Source organism: Varanus komodoensis, unplaced genomic scaffold (genome assembly GCF_004798865.1).
Source record: "Varanus komodoensis strain SLA01 unplaced genomic scaffold, ASM479886v1 scaffold8, whole genome shotgun sequence".
In the NCBI taxonomy this organism is placed as follows: Eukaryota; Metazoa; Chordata; class Lepidosauria; order Squamata; family Varanidae; genus Varanus; species Varanus komodoensis.
In genome coordinates, this window is record NW_025336481.1 from 18770476 (window position 1) to 18783665 (window position 13190).

Sequence of the window (13190 nt, forward strand, 5' to 3'; positions counted from 1 at the left end):
CTTTGTGTCACCTTGCTAGAAGCCACACATTGCCGTGGTTCTCTGTCTCCATTGTCTCCAAGATCCAGCTCCCTGATGTCTTCCATGGCTGTTCCAGTCTACATTTGGTGCTTTAAAATAACCAGCAACTTCTCTGTGTGTATTTAATTTTCTGTAATATGCTAAGCCACCTTGAGAGGGCAGTGCTCCCTCAATGGTGGGTGAAAAAACACCAAAAACGGAAGAAACCTGCAAGGTGGAGGTTATGCTGTTGCCAGCACGGGGTCCCTCAGCTCTGCTTTCAGGTGCTGGGAAAATTCAGCTAAACCCTGGCAGAGAAGAGTTGCTTATGTGTCTTTGTGTTATAAAATGCCCACACCCCTTTCTCATGGAAGCACCCAGAATTCCAAGCCAGGTTACCATTTGGCATTTGCTGTTACTTTAAGAAGTGAGACTTAATGGCTTCCCCAGGAAGCTGCCAGGGCTATTGTTCTGCAGATCAGGAAGAACTGGCCAGGCTGCCAGGTTAACGGCATTGCAATCACCCTCTGGATCAGTCCAGGCCATTTTGCTATCTGAGATGCTGGACAGGATGGGTTGTGAATGTTCAGGAGCTGATTGGACTGGCAGGTGACAGGGCACCAACCTGTATTGCCTCCAACAGTGGCAGGCTAGCTCAGGGGGCAGACACAACTCTCCTTGCCTCTGTCACTGCTGCCACCTTTCTGCCCTTCCCTGCTGCTGGGCACCCATTTGGTGAGGCTGGCCCTGATCATGTGTTGCCTTTTGATCACCTGGCCTACACAGAAGTGCAGGTCTATTGTCCAAGGTTCCTATCTGACCTCAGCTCGTTGAAGTGGTTGTTTGAAAGGGCTGCCAATCCTCTCTTCATGTTGATATTCCAGAACGTTGGCTCTGTCTCGTTCAGAATCACCACTGCACAATCGCGGACTGGGTGCTTGTTACGTTTAGGCTATCTGTTGCTGAGTTGACATATCCAATTGCAAATGTGTGCACATTAACAGCCCTGTATGAGAGCCAAACAGATGGATGCCATTAGACAGCTCTGTGTCACACAGATGGTGCACACGAATTTGTGTGGGATGAAGTAAGCGAGCGAGCAAACGAGCGAGCGAGCGAGCGAGCAAGCACCTGTGCAAAGGAATGGGCCCCCAGGAGGGAAGGAAACATATACCTTCAAGGCACAGAAGAAAATGCAGACCCATTTGAGAGAGAGAGAGAGAGAGACTCTAGTCCAAAAAATTGTTTCATGTGACAATATTATACCATAATTCCTAAAATGGCCATTTGAAAGGAAATTAGATGGACTTAATTTTAGCTCACCCTACAGCTGAATTCTATCCCCACTTCAGCTCTTCATCCATAACTATACATTTTCCTGAACCATCAACAGAGAAGGTTGGTGACTCCTACACAACTGGGGCTCCTTATCCATTTATTCTGAGTTTTATAGATCTATCCATGGTGCCCCATGCTGGTGAACCTGTTTTGGAGGATGGGAGTCAGCACCACAGATAGTTCCTATAATGCTCAGAACAGAAACTGCCATGGACTAACATAGGTTTCACCATCTTCTCCTGACTATAAGTAGTAACCCAGGTTAGGCAAAGAGCATACCCTGAGCTTGGCAGCCAGTACCACTTCCCTAGGATCCCTGCTGACTTCTTGTGATACACCCAAGGAGGAATAGCTAATTTTCTTATAATACATTCTTGTCCAACAAAAGCTGCATGTTCTGTGTTAACCAGGTTCCATTGATTCCTGTGTCATTATCTATGTTGTTGTTCTGTTTAAAACAGAAGGGGAATCTCTGATGATGCACTTCTGTGTTTGGCAGTCCCCTACTGTGAGGAAGTAAGAATGCTAGTAAAGTGGAGACTCCTTGGAATGGGAGCACGGAATGGCTTGAAGATTAAGAATGGGAAGCAAGTAGGAGACCATGTTCAGTACGCATGTTGCTGCTTTAGCTGGTGGGCATCTAAAAAAAATCATTTGAGGTGGGAAATCTCTGATTGCACCAGATGAAAAGTCAGCATTTGTAAGTGCTAATAGCTAGAGCTAGACTTCTTTAAAATATGAGGAAGAGAAAGAGGAGACAAGGAGAACAGTGAAGATGCAACTGAGCATGGTGTCAATCCTAGGAGCATATCAAACAATCAGTGAAACACGTTATGCCTCAGCCTTTCCCAACATAGAAACAGAGTGAGCCAGAAGGGGTCTCCCAGGCCATCTAGTCTGACCCCCGGCTCCAGCCGGCTCTGCTCATGACATGCCCACCATGTGCATGTCCAACTAGGCTGGGAATTCTGGGAATTGCAGTCCAACACATTGGGAAGATTCCAGGTTGGGAAAGTCTGTTTTATATGATTGCTGTTGGATCACAGGGTCACAAGAAAGACTCTGATGTAGGGCTACCCTTAGGAATAGGCAAGCTTGCCCAGGGCACCAAGCTAACTAGGTATCTTGTGCTTGCTCACTACAAAAGTGGGTATTTACTGTAAAAATGAACTTCCATCAATTATTTTTAAAGCATGATCCTTTTTTGATTTTCAGTTTAATATAATTTGTTCTACGGGGAAAAAACAGCAGAAGAAACATTACCAAGTGCCAAAAGAACTAGAAATACTATAAAGGACCATAGATGATAATTAAAAAAATTGTCGGCTATGCAAGGGAATTAACACCAACAATGCTGCTCCTTCTCTCAAGGTGCTCTTTCTCCCATGGCTAGCCCTGCTGTGGCAGAATGAACAATGAAACCTAGAACTAGTATACTGTACTTGTTCATCATTAGGTGCTTTTAATCAAAGCATTTATTTTGCTCTCGTAATTTCTTACATTTGTCTATGGGTACTTTAGAAGACACTGTGATCTTCTAGTTTTGCTTCTGATTTTTAGAAGCACTTCCCTGTTTTTATTTTCTAGAATGGGGCAAATGGATAATTACTTCTGATGGTGAAAGAAAAAGCATAAGACTAGTTATTGTTATTCTGCTATAGTACACTGCTTCCAAGAGGTTATATAGCGGAAAAGCAGTTACAGAAACACTGTGTAGAGCCCAGATCCCAATTCTCAAAACCAGAAGTGGATGTAGTGATTAACAGCCTCATGTGTAGCCTTTGTGAAATAACTCCTGCTCTCGTGCCAAGACACCAACGGCCTCATGCTGGTTCTTTTGAGGTTACACTAAGCCCTTAACAGGGAGGATGGTTTCTGAGCAAGGTTTGTTTGATTGTTGGACAGTACAAGTCTCCCTGTTCCTAATAAGGTGTGCAAATCATACAAACATTCATTCACACAGCCGCACACCATGTGTAGCAATGTTCCAGGATCCTTGTGCTGTGCTGGTGGTTCAGCACTAGTCTTTCCCACAATTTGGTGGGAAGGACCCCCTGTGGAAGCAATGCTCCCGATTTTTTCAACCCACTTTTGACTTGTTTTATGTGTGGCCCACAACAGTGGTTCCCTGAAGGGTGGAAGGCAAGACACAACAGTAGCAGAGAGGATTTATATGCAAAAAGAAATATCAACAATGGCGTTAAATCAGAGATTTGCTAGAGAAAAAAAAATGATCAAGCCAAGCATCATGTGTGCAGCTGCTGCAGCTGCTGCTTCATCATCTTCTTCGTCATCTTCTTCATTGTCTTCTTCTTCTTCGTCATCTTCTTCTTCATCTTCTTCTGCCCCCCCCCTTGACAGTTCCCTTTTGAATAGCAGTTTGCTTCTGTTTGATTGTTGTGCTCCCTTTAAAAACCTTTTAACCACAGGGAAATCCAGAGGGGGAATATAATACAGGACAAATGTTCAAACACAACGTACTGGTTAGTTTATTGCAACAGTTTGTTTCATCTTTTGTCTCACCACTGCTGGTCTTCTTGCTCAGGTCAGGGGGAAGGAAAATGCCTCTTATTCTCCCCTGTGACCTCTGAACAGGACACTAGTGGAGTTCTCCTCTAGCGTTCCTGTTGCTGCTGCCCGTTCTGGTGTGAGAGTGATATGAGGAAGAGGCAAATAGAAACAACAGTCGTGCATCAAATCATGGGTCAACATGCGTGCCGTTTCGCCATGCCTGCTGGCCAAGTTCTAGCAAGGATGCAGAAACAAGAGGGCCGCACCAAATGAGACGTTCTGTTGGGAGCCAGGGGTGGTCCAGCCATAGTGGGGTCCGCTCTTCCTGCCTTCCTCCCTTTCCCTTTTCTTGCTCCCTCACAGAATCTGGCAGTGGTGCACATGGAGAGGAAGGTGGCTGTCTTCCAGCGTAGCAAGGCAGCAGTCCCCACCTCATAGGCTGCTTGTCTCAGGAGAGGATACGAGAGGGAGAGGAAGGTTCACTCTAGACGGTGACCTCTGTCTTGCTGTTGGTGGAAAAGGGCCTTTGCTGCTGGGCATAGTGAGTAGGTGTTTGGCTGAAAACCTCAGGCAGTTTCTCAATACTGAACTGGCGCTTGGTGGTGTAGGCCTGTCGTCGTGGATCAGGGTGACTGGGGTCCCAGCCCCCTTTGAAGGCAGGGCTGCCTGCCAGTGTGTGGGTGTTGGTTTTCATCACCTTGGCCTTCTGTCCTGGCGTGGCCAACCCGATCAGGGCACACCCATCCTGGAAAGGTGGAATATCTTTCTGATGAAGCGTCAAGGGAGGGAAGGACAGAGGGCCCGGTGGTGGCATGTCCACCCCAGGAAACCTCTTGTAGTATTCCTCAGGAGCACTTTCTAGAGGGGAATAGATGGAACAGGGAAGAACATGAAAGAAAGACATTCTGATATCATCTGAGCTCAGCCTTCACCAACCCCTTGTGGTGGCCAACGGACATGCTGGCTGAGAATGATGCAGGCTGCAGTCCAGCACCTCTGGATGGGACCGGGGTGGGGAAGGTTGTCCTAGCTTGTGGCACCTTTCCTGACCCTTTGTTGTTCCTTTGCCAGTTTACCATCTTGGCTGTATCACAAGAAGGTTACTAGGTCACTAGACTCACATATACATAAACCATGAACAGTGGAACACTAATATGGCCTTACTAGTCCTGTTCCTGTACTCTTCAAAAATCCAATCTGGTAAGCAGGGCTATGCTGCATCATGAAGTCTCCGCTGCCCCGTGATGTCAAGTACATGACATATATGCCCCAGATATGCTCATGGATGCGGAGCAGATGTTTCTGCAAGAGAAGCCTACACCCGTGGAGCTACACACGTGGAGCCCTCCATGTGATCTGGGGTTCTGGACTGTGTGGAGACCTAGGAGCGAACAGCTCTAGGTACAGAGGCCACGCTCCTTGGGATGTTCACCGCATCCTTGCGGCGGTCAGGGCGGGTGACGCAGCACAGCCCCGTTCCTCACTCACGCAATTGGATGAGATTGCATCGAATGCCCAAAGAGGCTGAGGCCTGCCATAAGAATTAAACACATACAACCAACAGATGTGAACACCATGTACAATTTAAATATACAATGCACAGAGTTTGATCCATAACTGTATTAAACACAAATCATGCAAATAGTTCGATGTTGACAAAAAAGCTGCTGTTTCTTCGAACAAACATAATCTCTGCTCCTACGTACATCTCTGTATTTTGAATGTATGCACAGGCCCTGAATTTATATTGTGAATCTTATTGGTTTGAGTAATGATAGGCCCCCTGCTCTTACCTGGACACATGTCCATTTGCTGCTGCCTGCGCGGCCGGTGGCACCTCTGGCTGTGGGTTAACCATCCACAGCTGAATGTTTGCCAAGCAGTGCCGCAAAGCGAAGGAAAACCCAGTCCTATCAGTGTGCCATTGGGTGATTAATATGTGTTAAAGGGCATCTAGTCCGCAGCAAATTATTTTTGTGAGCAGCTCTTAGTCATCTGCTCTGCATTCAACACCCCCACTGCGCAGTAGCTTTGCCCCCTACTCAAGCCTTTTTCTTCCCTCCTAAACTGCTACATTTTTAGCCCTGGCTGGTGCTTTTCTGTCCCTGTAATCACAGCTCTCCCCTTCCTTCCCACCTCACCCAGTCCCCTCTGGCATTAGTGCCACCCAGCAGGACGGCGTGCTAGCACCAGGGGGCGAGGGCACCCCATGTATTGCAGCAGCAGTGGGTGGGAGGGCGGGGAGATGAGTCTCGGCAGCGTGTCCCACACAGTAGCACCTACCGACTGCCTTGAGGGTTGCGTACTTGGCATAGTCTGATGCCTGGTGCGGCAGAGTGCTTGTCATTGGTAGCCGGTTGATGTGTGCATGCGACAGCCCGATCTGCGGGACAGCGGACTGGTTGACCACGGCATTGTTCAGGTGGTTCTTGTCTGGAAGCATAAAGAAGTGGCATGAGAAAACGTAATGCAAACAAGCTGGACTTCTGGGCTCTCCAGAGAGAGGGCTCCTTTCTGCTTCAACCTGTTTTTAAAATGCGTATGTCTCATATAGATAACCGATTTAAAAAATCTGTGACAGCGAAATCATTTTCACCTGGAACGGCACTCATGTACCCAGATCCAAAACCATTTGGTAGCTTTTGTCGATTGAGCTGGAAACTCTCCCTCCTCTTCCAAGTGGACCCACATTTTGAAAGCGTTTTCTTGGTTTTGGTACAAAGTAGCCCTCTCAAAAGCTGACAGGCATGTTGTAGTTGCATCCTGCACGGAGCAGGAGGCCAGACTGGGGTACAGCCAAGACCCTTTCTGGCTCTATAATTCTATGACTCTTTGTAAGTCCTGTCTGGGCTGCACCACTCTCTGGGCAACTGAGCTACACATTGTCAAAAAGAGGAAATAGATCACACAAAATACATCACACAGGAAGAAGAGGACAAAAGACAGTGGATGTGCAAAAAACAAATGAATTGCATGTGCTAATTTATATGCACAGGTGCCAATTTAAAAACAGTTGCTAGGATTTAAATAGAAACACAGTACATCTCACCATAGTGGGGATGACCAGATATGATCTGTGTCCTTTTTCAGCCTGTTGTTCCTGTGCTAACTGGCGATGGGCAACATCAAGGCCGCTACATTGTGAATAACAGGCCCTGGGAGCAGGGATTCTGAGTGGGACTGGGGAGGCGAAGGGTTAAACACCCCCTCCCCACGTCACAGGGTGGATTCCACTAAGCCTTTCACTCCTGTGCCCCATGCCAGCTTTTTGCTAAAAAGAAAGTATCTGCATGAGGCCAGTCCACGAGACAAATGTCTCATCTAATTTGTCCTTATGATGCCAGGTTTTAGCATAAAGTAAGAAGCCCCCTTCTGGAAAATGTTACGCACTTCAGACGTTTTCCTTTCACAGAACATCCCGGGACTCATTAAAATGCAGGGCAGCAAACAGGCTTTTGAATGCAGGCAATGCCGGATATTGTCTGGGCTTGCTTGCTGGGATCCCTGGTAGCCCCACTTCCCACCTCCCCACCTGCTGCCGACTAATCCCTTGACAACTGGACCTTCAGGGCAGGGTTTATGTCTTTCCGAGCAGGAGGGGAAGGTACCCAGCCCTAATTGGGGATCAGGAGCACCACACTCGGAGAAGTAAATCATAATTAGACTGGTGGTGGCTCGTGTGCTTAAGGCTCAGGGTTTCTCTTCCGAGCCCTCCAGCGAGTGATGCTCCCCAGCTCTTCCTTCAGTTAAACAATGTTCAAAGGTGATGGGGAGGGGCAGCGAGGAGAGAGGAAATCTGTATTTAAACTGGGACAAGTATCATGGGCAAACGCGAGAGGAGGAGACAGTGCAGTCTCTCTGTGTAACTGAGGCATAACTGAGTCGCAGTACAAAGGAAGCAGGAGGGATTCCAGCAAGTCTCCCCTCCTCCATAGAGCAGAAATTGGAGCAGAGATGGCCCCTTGCCTGCCACTCCCCCCACGCCAACCTGCACTTGCCAGCCAGGCAGAGAATCTGTGCATCCAATGCTTGGGTGAAGTGTGGCTGTGCGCACGGCTGCGGACGTCCTGTCCTCCGAGTCACAGAGCCACCCTGCGTGTTTCACCCTGGTGAGCAGCGCGCCGCACACAAAGCGCTGGGACTGACTGCCAGCTTCACGACTGGCTCCATCCCTTTGCAATGAGCTCCCGCAGCAGCCCCTGCTCAAGAGCAGCGCAAATGGAAATGTTCCGGCACAAGGAGCACTGTCACCCTTTGTTGTCATACAAAATGCTCAGTGATTTCCCCTGCATGGCAAAACCAGAACTGCAAATCATGGGTTGATTGGACTGATGCCAATTGCAGCTATTTCTCTTAGTATTAGCTAATGCACCAGTATTGGCAATATCAGTGCCCAGAGCTTATTCTTTATGCGGGAATATTTATTCTCAATTGATTAAGCTGATTAATGAGACTTTACAGGATATAGATAGATGGATAGAGGGCAGGGATTGATCTTGGGACTACCTGCATGCCGGGGACACCATTCTACCACTGAGCCATGGCACCGCCTGTGCACAGAGGTCCCACGTTTACGCCCTGTTATCTCCAGCTTTACATATCGGATGGGGTCTTCTCACCCCTCCTTTTGGCAAAGCAATAGCAGGTAGCCTTGCAAGAGGATGCCCTGGGATCCAGGAAGTGCTGTATGCTGTGCCCATCTAGCCTTGTAGTGCTGACACAGAAAGGCAGCAGCTCTCCGGAGCTTTAGACAGGAGTTCTTCCAGCCCTACCTGGAGAAGCTAGAAAGTGAGCTTGAGACTTCTTTTTGCAAGGCAAGAACCTGCCGCTGAGCCACGCTCCCTCCACCTTCTGTTTGTCTGTTGGAGCAAAAAGCAACCAGAAGTCTTGTTGTGATTCTTTTTAAGACTAGCAAACTTGTGGTGGTGTAAGAGGACTCCAGATGCCAAGGGTTCACTTGGCATAATCACTTGGCTGGTCTTTGCCATGCCCAGGCCCTATTGATTTCACTGGCATTATTGTAGGGTTGCTGTTGACCTGATGAATTGATTGTTTTCATTTTTCTCTTAGCTGCCTTGAGCTTCCTCTGGGGAAGAAAAATAGGCTATAAATATGGAATGAAATGGAAAATTAAGCAAAGGGGAAGGGGAAAAGTTATTTTCTTGCTTTATTGGTGCCAAATCTTACTTAGAAGGTTTCCTAGTGCCAGCTTGGCACTGTGGCAGCTGAAAATACAGGCTGTGTTGTATAGGGTTCCTCCACCCTACACTGTCCGTATGTTACCAGGCTTTAGGATGGCTTATTTGCCAAGCCTGCATTAAGTGGCTGAAAGTTCTCTTGTGCTTCCTTATACATTGAAAATGGTGTCTCCTGTGATTGCTGCAAGTACCCAATCTTGGAGCGGTGCCCATGGGCTGGGTGCCACAAAGCACTCCACAGGTGCAGCATTTTACTCCTGCCGCACTGAAATGCGTGGGGCCTCCACTGCCAAGCCTTCTCCTGGTGCATCAGGAGAAGATCAGGAGGTGGCACCATAGCGCTTCATCTCACTCCAAGAACTACAGCCTGCCTTGAGTGGCCTGCCCAGGGCTTGTGATTCACTGGGAAGAAGAGGGGAAGGGATCAGCAGGCTGAATCACCCAGACGATCTTGTGCGAACTGTCACTGACACTCTAAGAAACTGTATTCTGTTTGTAGCATGGAAGAAAGTCAAGTGATGTGGAAGCAAGTGGGGGCAGGCAGGGCCTTACCTGTGCTGTTCCTGGGAGATCCTCGAGAAAGGCCGTCACTGATCTGGACCTGCACACTGCCAATGTGGCCGTCGGGCAAGAGGTCGGAAGAGCCACATCCTGGCTGCTTCAGGAGATCTGTGAGTGTTCTGAAACAGGCAGGAAGGGAGTTCAACAGCACCGTTAAGAGTGAGGATCCTCAGCCTGTGCTGCCTCAGGTATCATTTCAACATGTCTGGCATGTGCTTTGGCTCACACATTGCTTGCCATGTGTGCTTGCTTGACCTTCCAGATATCTAGATTACAGTGCGGCATATGTGCACTTGCTCTCATTTGTTGCTCAGGCATCTTTGTCCAAGGAAGCACTTCAGTTTCAGAGCTGCTACGTTTTCTCAGCCCTGCAAACCACAGCGCTTTTAGAGGTTGACACATAGGCTGAGTAACAATGGACCAGAAATGTTGGAATAGCAAACTTCCTGCACTGGGAGAGGAGGAAATAGATTAGAAGGCCTTTGAGGAACCTTCCTCATGTATAATTCTATGTTTTCTTGCTGGAAAACATTAGTCTTTCCTCAGCTACCACTGGGAACAGGGTAACACAATTTTGGATAGTGGTAGAAACATTGAAGTATCATGACCCAACGAGTGTGTTCACACTTCATGACAACCTACCTGGGCAATGAGCAATGGTGGGCTGATTGTTTTGCAAACAGCCCATGGTGCACTTGAGAGATGGTTGAGGTCACTGTGGGCTGTTTCTACTCACAGTCCAGCAAAAGTCTCCACAGCAGTACTGACACATCTCCCCACAACAATCATGAGCCAATTTTGGCTTGGTGCATCTTTTGTCCCTTTAAGTTTTTATTTTTTCAGCCCAAGACTGCAAAATCCAGCTTGACAGCCAGCTTTTCTGATCCCCAGTCTGACAGCCACTGGCAGCCCTTTCAAAGTGCCCAAGCAGCATTCGGAGGGGGTACCAGTTAACAGCAAACATCTTTGTAAAGTTGTTGTTAGCTACAGTTGTAGAAGTGCAAGAATGGTCACCCTTAGCTGGGTAAAGCTGGGGGCGTATCTGCTGTCCGACTACAGTAGGCACTAATCCTGTACATAGACCCAAGCGATCCTCTGGCTTTGTGGCTCCCAGAGAAGGATTTCCTGAGCATCGGCACAAATCAAATGGACCACAAGGATCAGATTCCCACAGGAACACTCTTTCACCCACTAAGTGCAGAGAAAATATCATGCTGCTGCTTTTGAATGAAGATTTTCAGGACTATCTGGCAAAATACTAAATGTGAGAACACTTTCATTGTCTGAAAAGATTCTTGTCTGCTCCTTCCAGAATTCTTATTTTATTTAAAAATATATTAAACATGCAAAATAAAGTGTGGGTAAGCATTTTAAAGTGGCTGTCACATTTAAAAGTTATGAAAAGAACAATATATACTTTAAAATAATATGGAACAGTGTCAGCAAAAGCAACAATAAGCCATATTAACAGTGTGCGCTTTTATATCTCTTGGGCTGTGCTGCCATGGACATGTGCACATGATTTTTATTTTTATTTTCCTCCTCAGACTTCTCTCTTTTTGCAATTATTTACTAAACAATGGAGATACTGGTGTTTACTGGTATTTAGCAAATGAAGGACAAACCCCTTTGAATTATTAGGGCTTCAGACCCCTCTAACCCTTTTGTGGACACAATCTCACCCTCTGCATCAAAAGGCTGAAGAGCAGGAGCAGCCATGCCAGGAGTCCAAATTTATTTAGCACTATCTACTGTGACTGACAGTGACTCTCATCTGACACTGCTCCTTGAAGTGGACATACCAAGGACTGGACTTGGACATTAAAAATGCAAAGGATACAATCTTTCTTAAAAAGGAAAAAAAGCGAGCTGAGAAATGGCCTCCCAAGAAAATGACAGCAGATTGCATAAGAATGTTAAAATACAGGTAAGGTAAATCCACAAAGAATATATCATGAAGGATACTTCTGCATTGGATAGGAGATGGAAATAGCTTAAAGACAACCTTTCTTGGTTTTTCCTACCATTTCTTGCAAGCCTTTTTATAAGTTCAGCATGGAATGTTAAGTAGCTTCATGTTGAGAGCTTCTATAATTTGTTCCACATTTGCATCTGAAACACTAGGAACATTTCCCTGATTCCCAAGAGCTCCTGGGCCAATGCACATCCACTAATGATAGTGCTATTCCAGGGCCTGCTTTTCCACAAATAGAATCCATCTTCATGCAGGTTAACACAGAAACCAGCTGGACGGCATTAGCTCCCTAGTGTGTGATTCCTGAGTGAAGAGGACAATTGCACTGGCTTTAACACATGATGATTTCTCACCTGAATGGTCCTGCACCCCAGGAAACTCAGACTGTGATCTGCTTTCCTGAATAATGCGGCTAATGAGAGGTATGACTTGTAATAATAATGTGACCTTGCTAAACCCAAGTCGCATATGAGAGTTGATGGGTCAAGGATGGAGCATCGATACCACTGGAAGCCACTGTCATCTAGAGGAAAGAGTGTTGGACTGGGACTGGAGAGAGCCAGGTTTGAGTCTCACCTTGTCCAGAAGCTTGCTTGGGTAACTTCAGGCTGATCACTCTCCCTAGCCTAACTTATTTCATAGGGTTTTAATGAAAATAAAATGAAGAAAAGGGGGATTATATGAATTACCTTGGGGTCCTTGAACAACTTGTTATTCATGAGCTCAGTACCCATATAGGTTGCAAATGGGATATGAATGCAGAATGAGGCAGACACAATTCCTAACCCAAATCCCTCTTTTGCTTCCTTCTTCAGGAATCCTAATATGTATGTACTGCCTGGGTTCCCTTGGCTTATTTAAGCCATAGTGAGTCATGGAGCCCACAGGTGATGCCCTGAAGATTTATGCAATGGCTTTGGCTGGTTGTGTCATCCGAACCTTGCGAGGGATGGGTTGCAGGAGGGCTGAACAACCCTTGCAGAACCCATGGCCTGTTTTACAGTTATGTGGCCATACTCTGGCAGCAGTCAAAGGGCTTTTTTACATGAGGCATTTGTGGTATCTTGTGGTTCCTCACTCATAATAGTTTGTGGGGGCTTTGCATGACGTTGTCATCCTCCAGGGCCTTTTGAAGGTACAACATTCTTTGATCTATTTCTCTTTTTGAATTCAAGGTGGTCTTCTGCTAAGATAAAATCAGGATTCAATATGATCTTGACAGGCTAAAACACTGGGCCAAAATTAACATGAAGAAACTTACTTTCTTACTTATTAATTATACCACCCAGTAGCCAAGGCTCTCTGCATGGTTCTCTGTCAAATTCACCAATAATAAATGTAAAATTCTGTATTTAAGTAAAAAATAAAAATCAAAGATAAGTATATAGGGGTAGGAAGACCTTATTGGCAGCAGTGTTTGTGAAAGGATATAGGTGTCTTAACTGATCACAAACTGACTCTTATCACCAGCATAACCCTAAGGATCCAGGGAGAATCCCGATCTCTGGGAATAGACAGGATGGTGATGGTGATGATGGTCAGAGTATGTCCAGAGCTGTGAATCCTGCTCCCCTGTGGGGAGGGGATATAGGTCTGTCGGTGGCACA

At 46.7% G+C, this 13190-nt stretch overlaps 1 protein-coding gene across 1 annotated transcript in view; it reads right to left on the bottom strand.

The window, feature by feature from the left end:
• Positions 1-4333: 4333 nt before the first annotated feature.
• The window catches only part of SHISA8 (shisa family member 8), a 31194-nt gene continuing 22337 nt past the window's right edge, over positions 4334-13190 (bottom strand). Inside the window, exons 2-4 of the mRNA XM_044454728.1 lie at positions 9600-9727; positions 6133-6282; positions 4334-4707 (exon numbers count right to left, since the gene is read on the bottom strand). Coding sequence (XP_044310663.1) covers positions 4334-4707; positions 6133-6282; positions 9600-9727 — 652 coding nt within the window. The remainder of the gene's footprint in view (positions 4708-6132; positions 6283-9599; positions 9728-13190) is intronic.